The sequence below is a fragment of the Budorcas taxicolor genome, chromosome 1 (assembly GCF_023091745.1).
Source record: "Budorcas taxicolor isolate Tak-1 chromosome 1, Takin1.1, whole genome shotgun sequence".
Lineage (NCBI taxonomy): Eukaryota > Metazoa > Chordata > Mammalia > Artiodactyla > Bovidae > Budorcas > Budorcas taxicolor.
The window spans coordinates 196,579,233-196,602,200 of NC_068910.1; the positions used below are offsets into that span (position 1 = coordinate 196,579,233).

Genomic DNA, 22,968 nt, shown 5'->3' on the forward strand with positions numbered 1-22,968 from the left:
GAGTTGCTTCTGGCTTCCCTGGTGGTTCAATGGTAAAGAATCCACCTGCCAATATAGAAGATGTCTGTTTGATCCCTGGGTCAGGAGGACTTCCCTGGAGAAGGAAATGCAACCCACTTCAGTATTCTTGCTTGGGAAATCCCATGGACAGAGGAGCCTGGTGGACTACAGTTCATGGGGTCCCCAAAAAGTTGAACTTAACTTAATAACTAAAAAACAACAAAAGTTCCTTTACTGGAGGGCCTAATTTTTGAGGTTTCCTAGTCTTCCATTTTCTATGACATCATTTCTTTCTTTTGTTGTTGAAAGATTGACAGTTCGATTTTCATGATTTTTTCCACTTCACATTTCAAACATTGCTTACCTGTTTTTCAGCTTACATTGTTTGAGTTGGTAATGGACAGGGAAGCCTGGCGTGCTGCAGTCCACAGGGTCACAAAGAGTCAGACACAACTGAGTGACTGATCCCATGGACCCCAACACTCCAGGCTTCCCTGTCCTTCACCATCTCCTGGAGTTTGCTCAGACTCATGTCTGTTGAGTCAGTGATGCCACCCAACCATCTCATCCTGTGTTGTCCCCTTCTCCTGCCTTCTCTCTTTCCCAGCAGCAGGGTCTTTTCCAGTGAGTTGGCTTTGCATCAGGTGGCCAAAGAATTGGAGCGTCAGCTTCAGCATCAGTCCTTCCAATGAATATTCAGGACTGATTTCTTTTAGAATGGACTTGTTTAATCAGCTTGCATAGTTTCTACTGAGAAGTCTGATCAGAATTTTTTGTTTGTTTCTGTGTTTATGAGGAATTATGTTTCTTTTGTTTCCTTTTGAATTTTCTTCATATTTACCAATATTTATATTTTAGAATATTCGTGGGAATTCTCTGATCTTTCTTCTGTGTTTTAAAATCTCAAATTACTTTTGGAAAGCTGTTTGCTACCTCTTCAAATGTTTGTTTTTGCCTTGATGTTTTTCTCTCCTTCTAAATTCTAGTTACGTGTTATTCTGTTAGGTATTGTGCCATGGCCTGTCTTGGATGCTCTGTTTTGTCTCACTCTGCTTTTTTTTTTTTTTATTTAATAAACTTTAGTTTTAAGGTAAGGTTTAGGTTCTCAGCAGAATTGAATAGAAGTTAGAGAGATCCCCCATAACTCCTGTTCCCACATACATATAACCTCTTCCACTATTAACATCCCATATCACAGTGATCCATCTGTTACAATCAGTGAACCTATGTTGACAATGTCATTATCACCCAGTGTTTGTAGTTTACAATAGGGTTCACTCTTTGTGTTATATATTCTATGGGTTTTGTTTTAAATGTACAGTTTAGATGTATCCATGATTCTAGTATCATACAAAATAGAGTCTGTGCCCTAAAAATCTTTTGGTCTCACTTGTTCATCTTTGCTATCACATAACGTTTGGCCACCCCTGATATTTTTACTGTCCTCATAGTTTGACCTTTTCCAGAATGTCATGTCATTCAAATCATATAGGGTGTAACTGTTTCACATTGGTTTCTTTTAGTTAGTAATATTTATTTGAGCTTCCTCCGTGTCCTTTCCTGGTTTGATAGCTCATTACTTTTAAGTGTTAAGTAATAATGAATTTTCAGTTCATTTGGGTAAATACAAAGGAGTGTGATTGTTGGTAGTACTGGTAGTTGGTAGTACTGTTGATTGTAGTCTATGTATTCTGGCATATTCATTTTTTTCTAAAGTAATTTTCAGAGGACCTAAATAGACATTTGGCAATGGCAATCCACTCCAGTACTCTTGGGCCTGGAAAATCCCATGGATGGGGGAGCCTGGTAGGCTGCAGTCCATGGGGTCACGAAGAGTCAGACACGACTGAGCAACTTCACTTTCACTTTTCACTTTCATGCATTGGAGAAGGAAATGGCAACCCACTCCAGTGTTCTTGCCTGGAGAATCCCAGGGATGGGGGAGCCTGGTGGGCTGCTGTCTATGGGGTCGCACAGAGTCAGACACGACTGAAGCAGTTTAGCAGCAGCAGCAGCAAATAGACATTTTTCAGAAGAATATACACAGATAACCAAAATCTACATGAACAGGTACTCAACATCACTAATCTTCAGGGAATTGAAAATCAGAGCCCTAATGAGGTCTTCCCTCACACCTATTTGAGGATGTCTTTGATCAAAAAGATGAGAGATATTCTCGTTGAAGATACGGACAGAACAGAAAACTTGTTCACTGTTGGTAGAAATGTAATTTGGTACAATCTCTAGAAAACAAATAATTAAAAATAAGACTGTTGTATTATATATATAATATTATATAGCAATCCCACTTCTCAGTATATATCCACAATAAATGAAATCATTATCCCAAACATATAGATGTATTTATGCCATGCTTACAGCAGCATTCCAGTTTGCCTTGATTCATGGACCTAACATTCCAAGTTCCTATGCAGTATTGCTCTTTGCAGCATCGAACCTTGCTTCTATCCCCAGTCCCATTCACAACTGGGTGGTGTTTTTGCTTTGGCTCCATCCTTTCATTCTTTCTGGAGTTATTTCTCTACTGATCTCCAGTAGCATATTGGGCACCTACCAACCTGGGGAGTTCCTCTTTCAGTATCCTATCTTTTTGCCATTTCATACTGTTCATGGGGTTCTCGAGGCAAGAATACTGAAGTGGTTTGCCATTCCCTTCTCCAGTGGACCACATTCTGTCAGACCTCTCCACCATGACCCACTCGTCTTGGGTGGCCCCACAGGGCATGGCTTAGTTTCATTGAGTTAGACAAGGCTGTGGTCCATGTGATCAGATTGGCTGGTTGTCTGTGATTGTGGTTTCAGTCTGTCTGCCCTCTGATGCCCTCTCTCAGTGCCTACCGTCTTACTTGGTTTTCTCTTACCTTGGACGTGGGGAATCTCTTCATGGCTGCTCCAGCAAAGCGCAGCCGCCACTCCTTACCTTGGACATGGGATAGCTCCTCCCAGCCCCTGCCCCTGACCTTGGGCGTTGGGTAGCTCCTCTCGGCTGCCGCCCCTGACCTCGGATGTGGGGTAGCTCCTCTCGGCCATGCATATTAAAAAGCAGAGACATTTCTTTGCCAACAAAGGTCCGTCTAGTCAAGGGTATGGTTTTCCCAGTAGTCATGTATGGATGTGAGAGTTTGACTATAAAGAAAGCTTATCACTGAAGAATTGGTGCTTTTGAACTGTGGTGTTGGAGAAGACTCTTGAGAGTCCCTTGGACTGGAAAGAGATCCAACCAGTCCATCCTAAAGGAGATCAGTCCTCAGTGTTCATTGGAAGGACTGATGCTGAAGCTGAAACTCCAATACTCTGGCCACCTAATGCGAAGAGCTGACTCATTTGAAAAGACCCTGATGCTGGGAAAGATTGAGAGCAGGAGAAGGGGACGACAGAGGATGAGATAGTTGGATAGCATCACCGACTCGATGGACATGGGTTTGGGTAGACTCCGAGAGTTGGTGATGGACAGGGAGGCCTGGCGTGCTGTGGTTCATGGGGTCGCAAAGAGTCAGACACGACTGAGCAACTGAAGTGAACTGAACTACAGCAGCATTATTTACTATAATTGAAATATGGAAACAGCTTTATGTGTCCATGGTCTTAATGAATAGTGAAAACCTGGTTGTCTCTGTGTATACACGGTGGAATATTACTCAGTCTTTAAAAAAAAACAAAAAAACAACTGATCATTAGACAACTTGGATCAGCCTGGAGGGTATTATACTAATGAAATTAGCACCACAGAGAAAGGCAAATATCACCTGAAATCACTTATATGTGATATCTATAGAGTGGGAAGATTCATGGAAAAAGTAGTGGAAAAAGTAGTTGCCAAGGGCAAGTGGTGGAAATAAGGAGCGATTGGTGAAAGGGTACAAACCTTGTTCTAAATGAATATAGTCTGAAGATCTAATGTATAATAAGGTGACAGTAGTTGATAATACTTTCTTGTATAATTGAAATTTGCTAAGAGAGTAGAATATATTAAATGTTTGGGCCAAAAAAAAAGGAAGATATGTGAGATGGTGGATGTATTAATTAACTCAGTGAGGGAAGCCCTTCACTGTGTGTCCATATTTCAAATCATCTTGCTGTAACTATCTTATAGTTTGTCAACTATACATCAGTAAACTGGGAAAATAATTTCTTTCTTTCTGTTTTAATTAACAGGATTACCTTTGAGGTTATTTTGAAAGTTTTGAGTTGTACAGCACTTGATTATTTTGCTGCATTGTGGAAAGATCTTTGCAGCAATGATTACTTCAGAGTTACCAGTGTTACAGTAAGTATTACAGCTTTTCATTTTTTTAAATGCATGTCACACTTTTCTGTATCAAAATACTTTTATTAATGAGACATGAAATGTGTTCTTTGATAGTTGGGCAATATGTTTGAAGTAAAAGAACTATTAAGAGGGTATGATTATTATATCCATCTATAGCCTTTGCATTATAATGTCAGTATGTAATGTCCAAGTTACTGAACAAAAAAGTTACTGTCTTATTTTAGGATTCAGCAGAAACTATGACCATGGGCTGGTTTGACTTGCCAACCTCTTCTGTAAATAAAGTGTTAATGAAACAAAATCACACTGACTCCTTTGCAGAATTGTTTATGTGCTAGAGAAAAAATTAACCTGCAAACAGAAGTATTTTGTTTGACTATATAGACAAGAATTTGTAGACCTCTATCCCATATCACCCTCTCACCCCATGCCAGAACTTCTTTTCCCTGAGATTGAGATTGTAATTGATGAGTCCTTCCTGGCATTTCTAATGGCATCTAATTAGATTTTTTGGAGTTACAGGACACATCTAGAATTTGATCTTGTTTTTTATTCTCTGGGAAATGTGATCATGTAATGGCAAATTCTTTGCCCTTTATAGGTTTCATTCAGCTTCAATGTAGGAATCTATATACTCTGACCATGTATGATAACAGCAGTTTAGATATAATGAAAGTGACCAACAGTTTACATAATTATTTATATATTTTTATAGTTCCAGAACATTTATATGTGTCTTTTCTAAGAAACTGTAGTCTCCTTCCAGTTGGTCTCCTGTCCTTCCTTTTTTCCTGTAGAGTTTTAAGGCAGAATGCTATCCAAATTACTTTACATGCTAAAAGCCATCAATACCTACCCTACTCATTTGTCTAAATATGAAAGTGTTAGTCGTTGAGTTCTCTCCGACTCTGTAACTCTCCAGGCTCCTCTTTCTAGGGGATTCTACAGGCAAGAATACTGGAGTGGCCAGCCATTCCCTTCTCCAGGGGATCTTCCTGACCCAGGGATCAAACCCTGGTCTCTTACATTGTCGGTAGATTCTTTACTGTCTGAGCCACCCGGCAGGCTTTACTATTCATTAAACATTATTAAATATTGCCAATTACAACATATTATTTATTCCAATAGTAGAGCTATGCTAGGCTTTGAGGAGAAATATCAAGTGGGAAAAACTTCCCTTGTCCTTGCTGCCATGACGCTTATATAGATAGATATTAATCAAATAATCACCAACATATGGATTTAAACTGCCATTGGTGGTTTGAAAGTAAGCTAGAGGATTTTATTAGAATTTTAATACATGCCTTGAGTTAGTCTACTTTTCTAAGGAAGAAGTGTAGGGAGTTAGGAGGAATCATGATAGGCTGAATCACAGTGTGTTTGAGTGACTGAAATAAAGCTGTGATTCCCCCCACCCCCCCCCCCCCCCACCCCCAGGATTAAAGATGGAGAGTGGGGTGAGATATGGCTTGCAAGTAGAATAGGGCTGTATTGTATAGGACCTACTAAGTCTTAAATTAAAATTTTTGAGGTTGTTTTCCCCTGGCAGTAGAAGAAAGTCATCATAGAGTTTTAATCATGAGAGAGATAGAATAAGATATATGCTTTGAAAATCATTCTTAGTACATATTATAGTGATTTGATTGGAAAAGGCAACAGAAGAAACAAGGAGTCTTACTAGGAGAAAGGTGTTGCAGTGTCCAGGCCAGAGATGATAACAACTTGAACTAAAATGATTACAGTGAAAATGGAGAGAGTAAGACAGAATTTAGAGAGTTTTCAGAGAATTAAATGACTTTATAAGGTTGAATATGATTTTTCTATTCTCTTTATTTATGTCCAGTAGTCATTTGCAGGCTTTTTGGTAGAGCAGTTTGGTTGACGTTTGAATTTGCATAGCCCTTGAACCATCTTTCTGTGTCTGTTCTAGAGAGGTATTTGTTGATGTATAATAAGAGTTAAGGTGGAAGGATAGTTGTTTCACCTCTGTTTGTAGTAGTTAAAGACTGGAGACAGTCCAAGTACTTACTCACAGATTGGGAACATATTATAGAGTAGCATTTAGGAATTCTTTGTATTTGTAGGAAAATTTCTACTAATTTAAGTTTAAAAAATTAAAATGTAGACATTGCTTTGTATTTATGTATATATATGCCAGAACATAAATATTTATGACAGTATTGATAAAACTTAATAATCTTGTTCTGCAGATTGAAATTCAGAGTTAGGGTATAGTGAAGTGAAACTCTTCCTTGTATTCTTATATCTTGTTTGAAATTAAAAAACATATTTATATATCATGTATTCTAATAAATAAAAAATACGTAAACGGATCGAAGTATGTTGTTTGTTGGTAATAGCTTTCATCTTTTAAGCTGTCTGAAGTGTGAAGAATTAAAAAGCAATTGTACTTTTTTCTGTTGTCAGTGAACTATTGCTGAAGGATAAATTAATTTCACTAATGGGACACATTTTGTATCCTTGTAACAAATTTGCTTTTGTAGTTGCCTGGAGATTTCTATAAGCGTCAAAAGTACTAGTGTATTCTGTCCACATAAGAGAAATACTAAACATAATATTTGCATTCTGCTATCCTGCCATGGAGATAGAGAATTCACTTTTACCTTGAGATCTAAGGTTTTAAGATCTTTCATTTCCTCATCTGTAAAACTGAGACATCAATATGTTGTCTTAATAAGGTTTGTGCATTGGTAATGTCTATAAACTGGCAGACAGTATATACTAAATGGTCTATTTGGATTATAGTGAGGAGAAAAAGCAGTATGATTTTTTATTCTTAATTAAATCAGTGATTGAAAGACTACTGATACTGTTTCAGAAACCTGTTTTTATAAATATTATTGGACCACAGCAATATCCATTTGCTTACGTATTATGAATGGCCATATTCATGCTATGGTCCACAAGTTGAGTATCAGATACAGAGAACTTCATACCATTCAGCCTAAAATATTTACTGTATAGCTGTTAAAGAAAATGTTTGCTGACCCTTGGACTAAATCAGTATTATTTATAGTTTTAAATACCAAATTGCCTTTGAAGGTTTGCAAACAAAGAAGGAATGTGATATGAGAATATTAGTGATAGTAGTGTGTAGAGTTGCTTGGACAGGGAAATGTTAGAAGCAGAGAGATAGGTTGCAATTAATTCAAAAAGTGGTTATGGTAGTAATCATAAAAAGAATGGGAGACAGAATTAGTATATAGAGGACGATTCAGGAAGATTTTTAACTGATGGCCTAAGAGAAGGACTAATGTGATTATGAGTATGACAGGATAATGGTGACAATAATAAGTTTATAAAACAGTGCAAATTTAGGTATTAATAAATTAGTTATTTAGTGATACTGCTTTGAGTAGACAACTAGAAATAAGTCATAATTGAACTTAATTTTATGTGTGTTATTTGGTGAATTTGCAGTGGTATGCAAAGAAGTGTTACACATGCAGTTGAAAATCTTGAATTACAGATAGTTGTAGTGATAATATACTGAAGTCATTTGCATAAAAGTTGCATAAAAGTTCCACATGAATTGGATGAGCTCTCCAAGAGAGGTTAGTTTAAAGGGAAAAGAGCAGATACTAATGAGATGAGCTTTAAGGGATCAAAACAAAGAGAGTGGAGCTAAGAGCCATCAATGGAGCAGTTTCAGAAATATTAAGTTGTGAATTGAGTTTACCATTTGCTTTGTACCCTTCCTCTTACTTGCAGTTTTATATAGATGCAGCTAGTAATATAGAATTCAGTGAAGATATTTTTGTTAATATTATCCATGCATTTTTAATGCCATGCTAGGGCCAGTCTGTATTGGCCTAGAGAGCTGAAAATTAAATTCCAGAAATTTTGTGACCTTGTTAAATATAACATGCATGCATGTGTATGTGCTAAGTTGCTTCAGTTGTATCCGACTCTTTGTGACCCTATGGATCTCTGTGGCCTTCCAGACTGCTCAGTCCATGGGATTCTCCAGGCCTGAAGACTGGAGTGGGTTGCCATGCCCTCCTCCAGGGTGTCTTCCCTACCCAGGAATAAAACCTGTGTCTCTTATGTTTCCTGCATTGCAGGCAGATTCTTTACCACTGGTGGCCCTGGGAAGCCCATATATAACATAGCTATTATGGAAAGTTAAATTATGCAAGCTTAAAATTAAATAAATCCTATTAAAAATAACAGTAAATTTTCAAAACTCATCACTTCCTAATTATTTTATATCTTACTATTTTCTATGCTTACATCTTACTATTAGGTTTTTATTTACACCTCTTCCATGTATGGTGGAAATACTTTGTAGTAGTGTACTACTATTGTTAATTACTTCTCAACTCTGTATTTGGTGATGTCACTTTGCTAGTTTGAATTTGGTTGTGTTAAGAGTATTCACTTTATGAAAGTCAGCAAACACTATAAATCAGGACTCAGTGAATTGTTTCATTGTTTGTGGACACAATAAAATGATGGAGAAATTGTTAATAATGCAGATTAAACTTAAAGATCTAACAGGTCTTTAGTCATTATATTATGACACCACAAAAATTTGATGACATATCCTTCTAGTGTTTGAAAACTATTACATATGCAGTTCAGTAGAAAAGATGCTCACAACATTGACTAATGAGTGAAGTTACAACAGATGGCTTTGTCATTTCTTTTGCATTCTGTTCATTAAAGTGTACAAAGGTAGCAACTATCTTTCATGTCAAAAGCCTGTTCGCTCATCAGTTGAAACCATAGGTTAGCTAGGGATACAAGAGTTTCACAAAATTATCAACATCATTTTATATGAATCTGTAAACTAGATAGATGCTTAGAATTCTCCAAGACAGGCTTCAGCAGTATGTGAACTGTGAACTTAAAGATGTTCAAGCTGGTTTTAGAAAAGGCAAAGGAACCAGGGATCAAATTGCGAACATCTGCTGGATCATGGAAAAAGCAAGAGAGTTCCAGAAAAACATCTATTTTTGCTTTATTGACTACGCCAAAGCCTTTGACTGTGTGGATCACAATAAACTGTGGAAAATTCTTTAAGAGATGGGAATACCAGACCACCTGACCTGCCTCTTGAGAAACCTATATGCAGGTCAGGAAGCAACAGTTAGAACTGGATATGGAACAACAGACTGGTTCCAAATAGGAAAAGGAGTATGTCAAGGCTGTATATTGTCACCCTGCTTATTTAACTTCTATGCAGAGTACATCATGAGAAATGCTGGGCTGGAAGAAGCACAAACTGGAATCAAGATTGCCAGGTTATCGATAACCTCAGATATGCAGATGATACCACCCTTATGGCAGAAAGTGAAGAGGAACTAAAAAGCCTCTTGATGAAAGTGAAAGAGGAGAGTGAAAAAGCTGGCTTAAAGCTCAACATTCAGAAAACGAAGATCATGGCATCTTGTCCCATCACTTCATGGGAAATAGATGGAGAAACCTCTGATTTTTGGGCTCCAAAATCACTGCAGATGGTGACAACAGCCATGAAATTAAAAGACGCTTACTCCTTGGAAGGAAAGTTATGACCAACCTAGATAGTATATTCAAAAGCAGAGACCTTACTTTGCCAACAAAGGTCCGTCTAGTCAAGGCTATGGTTTTTCTAGTAGTCATGTATGGATGTGAGAGTTGGACGATAAAGAAAGCTGAGCGCCGAAGAATTGATGCTTTTGAACTGTGGTGTTGGAGAAGATTCCTGAGAGTCCCTTGGACTGCATGGAGATCCAGCCAGTCCATTCTAAGGGAAATCAGTCCTCGTGTTTATTGGAAAGGCTGATATTGAAGCTGAAACTCCAGTACTTTGACCACCTGATGCGAAGAGCTGACTCATTTGAAAAGACCCTGATGCTGGGAAAGATGAGGGCAGAAGGAGAAGGGGACGACAGAGGATGAGGTAGTTGGATGGCATCACCGACTCAATGGACATGGGTTTGGGTAGATTCTGGGAGGTGGTGATGGTCAGGGAGGCCTGGCGTGCTGGGGTCATGGTGTTGCAAGTAGTTGGATCCGACTGAGCGACTCAACTGAACTAGATAGAATTTATGATAAAGAATATTGTGCATTTTTATTATCGCTTGTAATTTGTGTGCTCTACTTCCTTTATATTGGTACCGTTTCTAATAATTTATGTGCATAAATTTTTTGAAGTGCCATTCTTAAACATTTACTAACACAGTTTCATTATATTATGAAATGAATAAAGTTCCTCCCAAACCTTTATTTTTTTTATATTGAAGAATTAGCCTTTTGCAGTTGTACTTTGCATTTATATTTTCTATAGTAGCTGCCATTTTCACAGTTTCATTTCCTTGTCAGTATTTCTCAGTTTGGAAAATCATTTTATTCATTGTTATGTAATATTAACCAGGGAGGGTAATATTTTGAATTTGCTCAAGATCTTTTCTGAACCTGAAAGTATAAACCACTTCTAATCACCTATATAAAAGGTAAGAAAGCTAGAGGAGTAGAGCTGCATTGTATTATTAATAGGTATGTATTTATTAATTTGTTCACTAAAATAATGTATCATATTTTCTAGAGATTCAACTAATGAGACTACTGCCCATTCTGATGCTGGCAGTGAACTTGAAGAAACAGAGGTCAAAGGAAAAAGAAAAAGAGGTCGACCTGGCCGGCCTCCAGTATGTATATACTTGTCATCTTTGTTTCTATAATGGTTACCAAGCAAAGGTTCTTGATATGAGCTATTTGTTAATTATAATACTGTTAATACTTTATAAAATCTCACTGACACATTAGAATGTCTTGGAAACTTTGCTTCATAAATAGCCTTAGCAGTGGTTAGAAAATTAATTATAGTATCTTTTTTGCTTTCCATGCCTCTCTTATAAATAAATGGTAGTCCACGTGAAGGGATTGGGAAGATGATCGACATGGAATGAGGTGTAGTTATGATTTCCTTGCTTTTTATTTTTAGATGCAGCTCTGATTTCTTGTGAGCTCTTTATGTATTTTTGTAGTATTTGAGTTCAGTCTCAGAATATATTATTTACACATGATTGAGAAGTTTAGGAAAGCTCTAAGTATTCTTACTGTATCATATCTTTATGTCATATGAGTACACAGTCATTTAATTGAAAGCAGTACTGTTAGAGACGTAGTATCAATGGTATCAGTGGGTTAAGGCTTGTATTATTTTATACTCATTTGTTATTGCAGTTTTCAAATTTTGTTTTATAAAAGTTCTTATGGGAAAATTTAGCCTTTTTCTATGGAAATCATAATAGTATAATAAACTCTCCATATAAATCTAAGTTACAGCAGTTATCAAGTCATCGCCAATGTTTCTTTCCTGTGTTATTTTTGAAGGTCATTGTAGATAGGATTCCATCTTTGAATATTTCAAAATGTATCTAAAAGATAAGAGCTTCCCTTCTCTTTTTTAAAACATCACTCCATGACAGCAACTAAACAACAACCAATATCATTCTCATAATGCAAGATGACAGTATTTTAGCAAAATCTCCAAATAAGACATTTGAAGTTTATAATCATCTCATAAATATTATCTTTTAAAAATTAGTTTGTTAGGTTGACTCATGATCTACCTATTGCAATCAGTAGCTATGTTATTTAACCAGTTATTATGTATGCATGTCATTTGTAGTGACTTAAAAATGTTTTTTATGTTAATTTTGTTCTATCAGTATTTATCTGTTTGCCACAGTTTCTTATTAGATTCAGTGAAACTCCATAGCTTTTACTTTCCAGGACAGTCTAACAACAACAAAGAAAGGGATAGAAGGATGACTTCTACAGTTTTCTTTACACTTGATTTTATCCTTTGCCTTTATATAAAGTAAAAAATAGTGGAGGAAAAAACATATATTATAGGCACTCTTTATAGTCCTTAATTTTGTAGAAGTATTTGATGCTATGGTATTCCTTTAATAAACATGTTGGGCAAAGTGAGAGTCTTGTACCTAGAAGTGATAGACTCTTTTAGTTTGTCTTACTACTGTATGGTTTTTCTAAGACTATTAGCAAGTCACATTGCTTTCTCTAGGATTCATTGTTTATAAGTACACATTTTGAAATAAGACAAAAGTTGCTTGAAAATAGTAGAATAAACTGAAAACATGATTGCTTTGTTGAATTTGTTCCCCTCCAATTAAAATTCTTTACTTAATTATTCAGGTTAAGTGCTGTCTTCTTCAAGAAAACCTTTATTTATTTATTTTCCTAAACATAATTTATCACCCCTTCAGCACTCTGTTGTATTATTTTTTATAACCTATTTAGTTTTAACTTGTCTACAGCTATATTCATGTAATGTTTTGCTTTCCTGATGAAAAGGAGTCTGTGTGTCCAAATGCTTAGCTCTTTTGTGGTTAGAAATAAGATTTTATTTTTAGTGAAATTGGCTTCCCTGGTGGCTCACACTGTAAAGAATTTGTGTGCAGTGCAGGAGACCAGGGTTGTGTCTGTGGATAGGGAAGATCCTCTGGACAAGGGAATGACTACCCACTCCATTCTTGCCTGGAGCATTCCATAGGCAGAGGAGCCTGGTAGGCTATAGTCCATGAGTTTGCAAAGAGTATAACATGACTGAAAGACTAGCACTGACTTAATGAAACTGCTACTACATAATCTAATATGTATATAGTACATATTCATCCCATGTTTCTAGTATGGAAAAACTGTCAACCATCATAGGATAGTAGCATTTTAGAGCCATGTAGACTTTAGTACTTATATTGACACTCATTAGTCACATAGCTTTTTATATTTTTACCTGACTCAGACCCATTTCTTAACCTTGGAAACAAAAGAGCTGCCTGAGTTTCTACTCTGGGCTTTGTACTGTACTGATGTTTTTTATGTCATTTAATCTTCACACCAGTACTGTTAAATAGGTCTTGTATGCAGTTTACAAGGTAGAAAACAAAAAAAGAAAGTGGCTGAGGTCACATTGTTGCATAAGAAACAAAGCTAGGATTTAAATTCATAACTTACCTCCCAAACTCTTTCCCTCAAGAATGCCAAAACACCAAGATGTTAATTAAAATTGAGAGGTATAATTGTCAGGATGATCATATTTGAGTTATGCCACAGTACCTGTTATGAAGATGGCTTGGGCACTTTCCATCAACTGGCTCCATTTTGAACAATTCTAAGTTTTGGTTCATAAACCCTTTGTTAGCGTTCATTCTTGTTAAAAGGACTTAATGGATCTCTGATTTTACTAATTTCCTCAGTGAAATGAAAACAAATTTTATAAGGACTTTGGGCAGCATTATTTTCCTTATTTCTAAATTCTTAGGAGACATCTCATTTTTGGTGTTTCTTTTCAGTAGGTTATTATTTCAGAGACTTTTCTTACTGAACTGTTACTTTGCAGGTGTCCTATTCGTACTTGTTATTATTGTGGCTCTGAAAGGATGATACTATCCAAGAGTTGCACTCAGTATGTCAAAGGATCTGGAAGACCCAGCAGTGGCCACAGGACTAGAAAAGGTCAATCCTCATCCCACTTCCCAAGAAGGGTAGTACTAGAGAATGTTCAAATCATAGGACAGTTGTAGTCATCTCCCTTGCTAGTAAGGTCATGCTTAAAATCTTATATGCTAAGCTTCAGCATTATGTGAACCAAGAATTTCCAGATGTCCATGCTGGGTTTAGAAAAGGCAGAGGAATCAGAGATCAAATTGCCAACATCTGCTGGATAACAGAGAAAGCAAGGGAATATCAGGAAAAACATCTGTTTTGTTGACTGTGCTAAAGCCTTTGACTGTGTGGATCATAACAAACTGTGGAAAGCTCTTGTGTGTGTTAGTTGCTCAGTCGTGCCTGACTCTTTGCGACCCCATGGACTGCAATCCACCAGGTTCCTCTGTCCATGAGATTTTCCAGGCAAGGATATTGGAGTGGGTTGCCATTTCCTTCTCCAGAGGATCTTCCCAAAGCCTTTGACTGTGTGGATCATAACAAACTGTGCAAAGCTCTTAAAGAGGTGGAAACACCAGACCATCTTACCTGTTTCCTGAGAAACCTGTATGCGAGTCATGAAGCAACAGTTCACACCCTGTATGGAACAACTGATTGGTTCAGGATCGAGAAAGGAATACAACAGGGCTGTCTGCTGTCACCGTGTTTGTTTATACATTGAGTACATTATGAGAAATGCTGGACTGAACAGTTTACAATCTGGAATCAAAATAGACAGTAGAAACATCAACAACCTCAGATATGCAGATGATACCACTCTAATGGCAGAAAACTAAGAGGTATCAAAGAGCTTCTTGATGAGAGTGAAGGAGGAGAGTAGAAGAACTGGCTTAGAACTAAGTATTAAAAAACTAATGGCATCCGGCGCCTTTACTTCATGGCAAATGTAAGGGGAAAAGGTGGAAGTAGTGACAGAGTTCCTCTTCTTGGATTCTAAAGTCACTGCAGATGGTGACTGTAGCCATAAAATCAGAAGATGTTTGCTTCTTAGCAGGAAAGTTATGACAAACCTAGACAGTGGGTTAAAAGCAGAGACATTACTCTGCTGATGAAAGAAAGAAAGTTATGACAAACCAATGCACTGGTCATAGTAAACACCATCTTCCAACAACACAAGAGAAGACTCTACACATGGACATCACCAGATGGTCAACACCAAAATCAGACTGATTATATTCTTTGCAGCCAAAGATGGAGATGCTCTATACAGTCAGCAAAAACAAGACCGGGAGCTGACTGTGTCTCAGATCATGAACTCCTTATTGCCAAATTCAGACGTACATTGAAGAAAGTAGGGAAAACCACTAGACCATTCAGGTATGACCTAAATCAAATCCCTTATGATTATACAGTGGAAGTGAGAAATAGATTTAAGGGAGTAGATCTGATAGAGTGCCTGATGAACTATGGACAGAGTTTCGTGACACTGTACAGGAGACAGGGATCAAGACCATCCCCATGGAAAAGAAATGCAAAAAAGCCAAATGGCTGTCTGGGGAGGCCTTACAAATAGCTGTGAAACAAAAAGAAGCGAAAAGCAAAGGAGAAAAGGAAAGATGTATGCATCTGAATGCACAGTTCCAAAGATTAGCAGGGAGAAATAAGAAAGCCTTCTTTAGCGATCAATGCAAAGAAATAGAGGAAAACAACAGAATAGGAAAGACTAGAGATCTCTTCAAGAAAATTAAAGATACCCAGGGAATATTTCATGCAAAGATGGGCTCGATAAAAGAGAAATGGTATGGACCTAACAGAAGCAGAAGATATTAAGAAGAGGTGGCAAGAATACACAGAAGAACTGTATAAAAAGATCTTCATGACCCAGATAATCACGATGTGTGATCACTCACCTAGAGCCAGACATCCTGGAATGGGAAGTCAAGTGGGCCTTAGGAAGCATCACTGTAAACAAAGCTAGTGGAGGTGATGACATTCCAGTTGAGCTACTTCAAATCCTGAAAGATGATGCTGTGAAAGCGTAGCACTCAACATGCCAGCCAATTTGGAAAACTCAGCAGTGGCCACAGGACTGGAAAAGGTCAGTTTTCATTCCAGTCCTAAAGAAGGGCAATGCCAAAGAATGCTCAAAGTACCGCACAACGGCATTCATCTCACATGCTAGTAAAGTAATGCTCAAAATTCTCCAAGCCAGGCTTCAGCAATATGTGAACCGTGAACTTCCAGATGTTCAAGCTGGTTTTAGAAAAGAGATCAAATTTAGAACCAGAGATCAAATTGCCAACATCCGCTGGATCATGGAAAAAGTAAGAGAGTTCCAGAAAAACATCTATTTCTGCTTTATTGACTCTGCCAAAGCCTTTGACTGTGTGGATCACAATAAACTGTGAAAAATTCTTTAAGAGATTGGAATACCAGACCACCTGACCTGCCTCTTGAGAAACCTATATGCAGGTCAGGAAGCAACAGTTAGAAGTGGACATGGAACAACAGACTGGTTCCAAATAGGAAAAGGAGTATGTCAAGGCTGTATACTGTCACCCTGCTTATTTAACTTCTATGCCGAGTACATCATGAGAAACGCTGGGCTGGAAGAAGCACAGGCTGGAATCAAGATTGCCGGGAGAAATATCAATAACCTCAGATACGCAGGTCACACCACCGTTACGGCAGAAAGTGAAGAGGAACTAAAGAGCGTCTCGATGAAAGTGAAAGAGGAGAGTGAAAAAGTTGGCTTAAAGCTCAACATTCAGAAAACGAAGATCATGGCATCTTGTCCCATCACTTCATGGGAAATAGATGGGGAAACAGTGGCTGACTTTACTTTTTTGGGCTCCAAAATCACTGCAGATGGTGACTGCAGTCATGAAATTAAAAGACTCTTACTCCTTGGAAGGAATGTTATGACCAACCTAGATAGCATATTGAAAAGCAGAGACAATACTTTGCCAACAAAGGTCCGTTTAGTCAAGGCTGTGGTTTTTCCAGTAGTCATGTATGGATGCGAGAGCTGGACTGAAGAAAGCTGAACACTGAAGAATTGATGCTTTTGAACTGTGGTGTTGGAGAAGACTCTTGAGAGTCCCTTGGACTGCAAGGAGATCCAACCAGTCCATTCTGAAGGAGATCAGCCCTGGGATTTCTTTGGAAGGAATGATGCTAAAGCTGAAACTCCAGTACTTTGGCCACCTCATGAGAAGAGTTGACTCATTGGAGAAAACTCTGATGCTGGGAGGGATTGGGGGCAGGAGGAGAAGGGGACAGCAGAGGATGAAGTGGCTGCATGGCATCACTGACTTGATGGACATGAGTTTGGGTGAACTCCAGCAATTGGTGATGGACAGGGAGGCCTGGCGTTCTGCGATTCATGGGGTCGCAAAGAGTCGGACATGACTGAGCGACTGTATTGAACTAAGACAGTGTGTTGAAAAGCAGAAACAGTATTCTGCTGACAAAGGTCTGTATATTCAAGGCTATTGTCTTCCCACTGGTCACATAGGGTTGTGAGAGCGGGACATAAAGAAGGCACAACACCAAAGAATTGATGCCTTCAAACTGGTCCTGGAGAAGACACTTGAGTCTGTTGGATTGCAAGGAGATTAAACCAGTCAATCTTAAGGGAAATCAAGCCTGAATATTCCTTGAAAGGACTGAAGCTGAAGCTTCAGTGTTTGTTCACTTGATGTGAACAGTTGACTCATTGGAAAAGTCCTGATTCTGGGAAAGATTGAGGGCAGAAGGAGAAGTCGTCATTAGAAGAAGAAATGGCTGAATGGTGTCCCCGATGCAATGGACATAAACTTGGGTAAACTTCGGGAGATGGTGAGGTAGAGGGAGGCCTGGTGTGCTGCAGTCCATGGAATTGCAAAGTATCGGATAAGACTGGGTAACTGAACAACAACAATTCGAATAATTATTGATCTCCAAACAGATGCTATATAGTATCACATTTATTGTACCCCTGTGATTGTATTAGGAATTAATGGACATCATTTTCTCTGTCTACACCATCTCTAAGCTCATGTCACCCAGATTTATGTCTCCAGCTTGAACTTTACTCTGAATTCCAGACCACAGCTAAATGATGATTCCATTGAAAATAATAATTTAGTATTTAATGGTGCCAATATATTTTAAAAAACCAAACTTTCACACTTCCATCCTCTGCTAAGGCATTTCCCCATAATGGCAGCTTTGTGCTTCTAGTTGCTCAGCTGTAAACCATGTAGTCATTCAGTCTTTCTTTCCCAGCCTATAGCTAAACTATCAACATATGTTGTCTAATTGATTTGCAAATTGCATCAATCATTTTTTACTGTAGTGCTGAGTTAAGCCATCATCATGTGCTTTTGGTGAAACCTACATGTGTGCTCTTTGCCTCAGAGTCCTGTGTCATCTTTTCAGTGGGGCCTCTCTTATGAATGGTATCTGGAATTGCATATCTTCCCTCCTACTGCAAGGGACTTTTTATCCTCATCTTCTGTGTGTGTGTGTGTGCCTTCTCTCTTTTCTCTGTAGTACTTACTATTATCTAACATAGTATGTCCTTTAGGTATTTATTCATTGTCTGTCTCCCCCTATTAGAAGGTAAGCTGCTTGAAGTGAGAGATTTTTATCTGGTTTGTTTACCGCTGTATACTAGTGTTTGACTTCAGTGATTGTTTATTGAATTAATGAATGGTGTTTAATTTTGTTAAATCATCAGTTTTTTTTATGTTAGTGTTTAAAATTTCTAAAATTTTGAGATGATTACAGTCACAGATGAATTCCAAGAATTCTACAAGGAATTCCTGTGCAGATTCTTCATGCATATTATCCAAATGTTAACATGCTACAACATTTGCTTTATCATATTTTCTCTCTCTATATATATATATATACACAGAAATGCATAAATGTGAGTATACATTTATATATCCAAATCTATTATATACCAATTATTATTTTTTAACTCTTTGAGAATAATTTGTTGACATGATGCCACTTTACCTAGTACTTTATTTAGTATACATTTTCTTAAAAGCAGATGTATTCTTCACAACCACAGTACATGTTTTAAAAATCAGGAAAGCAATATTTGTATTAATACTGACCTTATGTACATAAATTTCATTCAGATTTTGTCTGATACTGTAAGAATGCCCTAAATAGAAGAAAAAAGTTTTTTTTTTCCCTTGGTTCATGATCTAATCCAGGAGTTCCTATTGCTTTTAGTTGTCATGTAAATCAGTGTAACTGTAACCTCACTTGTCTTTACTCTCTGGTTTAATGTTTTATTATGTTTTTTGTTCTCCATTCTATTAAAGTGAGACCAGTACTTATATTCTGAACATTATTTAACTTTCATATATACATAGGCTAAGTAGGAAAAGTAGAAAAAGAGATACAATTTTTACTTTTCTGCCCATATATTCATACACATAGAAAATTTAGTATAGCATGTACAACAAAATATTAACCATGAGTATCAGAAGTAAAGGTTAACAGGTGAATATATTTTTGAAAATCAGATATTCTAAATTCCTTGGTACTATTATTTATGTTATGAATTTTATGATATATATTTTACAAATTTAATCACTGTATAGTATTCTGCATGTGATTATCTATTTTAATTTATTCCTTATCCTTGAATATATATGTTAAAATTTGCTTACTAATTTAAACTATGAAGACATAAGCTTATATCTCAAGAATAAATTTGTTCTAGAGCCATAGATACTTTTTAATCTGCTGCTGCCGCTAAGTCGCTTCAGTCGTGTCCGACTCTGTGCAACCCCATAGATGGCAGCCCACCAGGCTCCCCCGTCCCTGGGATTCTCCAGGCAAGAACACTGGAGTGGGTTGCCATTTCCTTTTCCAATGCATGAAAGTGAAAAGTGAAGGTGACGTCGCTCAGTCGTGTCCGACTCAGCGACCCCATGGACTGCAGCCTTCCAGGCTCCTCCGCCCATAGGATTTTCCAGGCAAGAGTACTGGAGTGGGGTGCCATTGCCTTCTCTGACTTTTTAATCTAGATTCTTAAAATTACAACTCATTACTCAAAAAATATGCTATATATTTTGAAAGTTTTTGATGTATGTTACTGGGTTACTTTTCACACAACAAAATATATGGCATTACCTATCTTACTTTTGAGTATACTGATTGTTAAATCTTTTGTGATTTTTAAGTAATGTAACATTTTGTCAATATATTATGCAATAGTGGTCATTTGTATTTCTTTTCTGAATTGCCTGTTGGTCCTTTTCTATACCACTTTTTCTATTTTAAATTTTCTAAACAATTGAAACATCTTTTAAAAATAGTTTTTGTAGGTTAAGCCTACATACTTTTATGATCAGTTTTGGAAATGTAATTATTAGTTGGATTTGTATCTATCTCCTCTTTGTCAAATCAGCTTTCTTGTTTTATTTTGAAAATTTTTTCATTGAACATTTAGACAAACATTTAGACTAACATTTAGTTCTGGCTTCCTTAATTATGCTAAAAGACATCATAATTTTTCCAGGAATCTAGAATTAAAACAGCAGTCACCATTTAATTTCCTCATACTAAATCCCTTCCCCTCCATCCTATATCTAATGAGATTCCAAGTCTCATGAATTTTTGTTTCATAATGTCTTATGCAATCTGTCCCTTCTGTTACATTTCCAGTGTTCCTTTCTTTAGGCCTCACTTTAAAGGACTTTGTACTGTTACCTTCCTGTTTTTAAACTTTTCCGTTTTCCATCCTATTTTTTAAATCACTGCCAAGTTGACCCCCTTTTTTTTAACTTGTTCGAATATTAAGAAGCACCTTTTTATTTACGGGCATTTTCCTCCAACTTATTTTATTGTGTTTGTAAATGCATAACCTTTTATTCAGTCAGATACATCTCTTTTGTCCTTCTGTAAATGGCTTGTGGTTTTTCACTTATTCCTGGGTGTTTATTGGAAGGACTGATGTTGAAGCTGAATCTCCAATATATTGGCCACCTGATGCAAACAGCTGAATCCTTTGAAAAGACCCTGATGCTGGGAAAGATTGAGGGCAGGAGGAGAAGCGGACGACAGAGGATGAGATAGTTGGATGGCATCAATGATTTGATGGACATGGGTTTCAGTAGACTCCGGGAGTTGGTGATGGACAGGGAGGCCTGGCGTGCTGTGGTTCATGGGGTCGCAAAGAGTCAGACACGACTGAGCGACTGAACTGAACTGAACCTTAGCTCGTGGTGTTTATTTTCTTTTTGAAATCTTTGTTTCGTAAATTCTGTTCATAGAAATGTAACTAACTTTATTAGTCTTACTTAATTGACCAAGTCTCAATTTTATGCTTATCTCTTGTGTGACCTTTTCCCTGATTATCAGTCAGTGAAAGTTATTTTTCCTTTCATAGAACCTTTGCAATACTTATCTTAAAGCAAGTTTCCATGAAAAGTCTTTTTTTAAAATACACTGTATTTTACTGTAGTTATTTGTCTTTCTGTTTCAGTTGTTAGTTTCTGAAGATTTTACATTAAGCTACCCCACATGTGTTGATATTCATTATTTGTGAAAGGATGGGGATTATTATATATTCATACCTCATTAATAATTTTAGGTTGAGATCAGTTCAGTCGCTCAGTCATGTCTGACTCTTTGTGATCCCATGAATCGCAGCACGCCAGGCCTCCCTGACCATCACCAACTCCCGGAGTTCACTCAGACTCACGTCCATCGAGTCAGTGATGCCATCCAGCCATTTCATCATCTGTCGTCCCCCTCTTCTCCTGCCCCCAACATCCCAGGATCAGAGTCTTTTCCAATGAGTCAACTCTCCGCATGAGGTGGCCAAAGTACTGGAGTTTCACCTTTAGCATCATTCCTTCCAAAGAACACCCAGGACTCATATCCTTTAGAACGGACCAGTTGGATCTCCTTGCAGTCCAAGGGACTCTCAAGAGTCTTCTCCAACACCACAGTTCAAAAGCATCAGTTCTTCGGCGCCTAGCCTCCCTCACAGTCCAACTCTCACATCCATACATGACCACAGGAAAAACCATAGCCTTGACTAGATGGACCTTTGTTGGCAAAGTAATGTCTGTGCTTTTCAATATGCTATCTAGGTTGGTTATAACTTTCCTTCCAAGGAGTTAGCATCTTTTAATTTCATGGCTGCGATCACCATCTGCATTGATTTGGGAGCCAAAAAAAATAAAGTCTGACACTGTCACCCCATCTATTTCCCATGAAGTGATGGGAGCAGACGCCATTATTTTCGTTTTCTGAATGTTGAGCTTTAAACCAACTTTTTCACTCTCCTCTTTCACTTTCATCAGGAGGCTCTTTAGTTCCTCTTCACTTTCTGCTATAAGGATGGTGTCATCTGCATATCTGAGGTGATTGATATTTCTCTCGGCAGTCTTGATTCCAGTTTGTGCTTCTTCCAGTCCAGCGTTTCTCATGATGTACTCTACATATAATTTAAATTAGCAGGTTGACAATATACAGCCTTGACGTGCTCCCTTTCCTATTTGGAACCAGTCTGTTGTTGCATGTCCAGTTCTAACTGTCACTTCCTCACCTGGATACAGATTTCTCAAGAAGCAGGTCAGGTGGTCTCCACAGTTTATTGTGATCCAAACAGTCAAAGGCGTTGGCATAGTCAATAAAGCAGAAATAGATGTTTTTCTGGAACTCTCTTGCTTTTTCCATGATCCAGCGGATGTTGGCAATTTGATCTCTGGTTCTTCTGCCTTTTTTAAAACCAGCTTGAACATCTGGAAGTTCACGGTTCACGTATTGCTGAAGCCTGGCTTGGAGAATTTTGAGCATTACTTTACTAACATGTGAGATGAGTGAATATTATGCATATTTGATAATATTACCACTTACTGTCACTTGGGCTGCTAAGCGTAAGTTCTTAGAGGTAGTATAAATGAGCCTCTGTGAGAGAAGACATTAGAGCTAGCCACGCATACTCAGTTGAGGCACATATTTGGAAGGAGGTCCACTTTCCATTAGTGGAAGAAAGATTTACTAGACAGGTAATAGCTGGGATAAATGGAGTAAGCTGATCATCATCTACCAGGGAAACTGTATCTCTAGGATCATAAAGTACATCTGGTCTAGAGCTAGCACCTATATTGCCTGGAAGTCTGTTATGAGGGCCCCACCCAATGGCCTGGGATTCAAGGATAGCATTTCAGTCCCTGAGACAAACCTATAATGGATAGGACTCTAGCTCCAAGGATCTGAATTACTGGCTGGGTTTC

At 37.7% G+C, this 22,968-nt stretch overlaps 1 protein-coding gene across 1 annotated transcript in view; it reads left to right on the forward strand.

Annotated features, from left to right (window-relative positions):
• Positions 1 to 22,968, forward strand: part of STAG1 (stromal antigen 1) — a 465,665-nt gene that overhangs the window by 129,294 nt on the left and 313,403 nt on the right. The window contains exons 2-3 of the mRNA XM_052642913.1: positions 4,177 to 4,288; positions 10,842 to 10,944. Of these exons, the coding sequence (XP_052498873.1) occupies positions 4,260 to 4,288; positions 10,842 to 10,944 (132 nt within the window). The 5' untranslated portion in view covers positions 4,177 to 4,259. The remainder of the gene's footprint in view (positions 1 to 4,176; positions 4,289 to 10,841; positions 10,945 to 22,968) is intronic.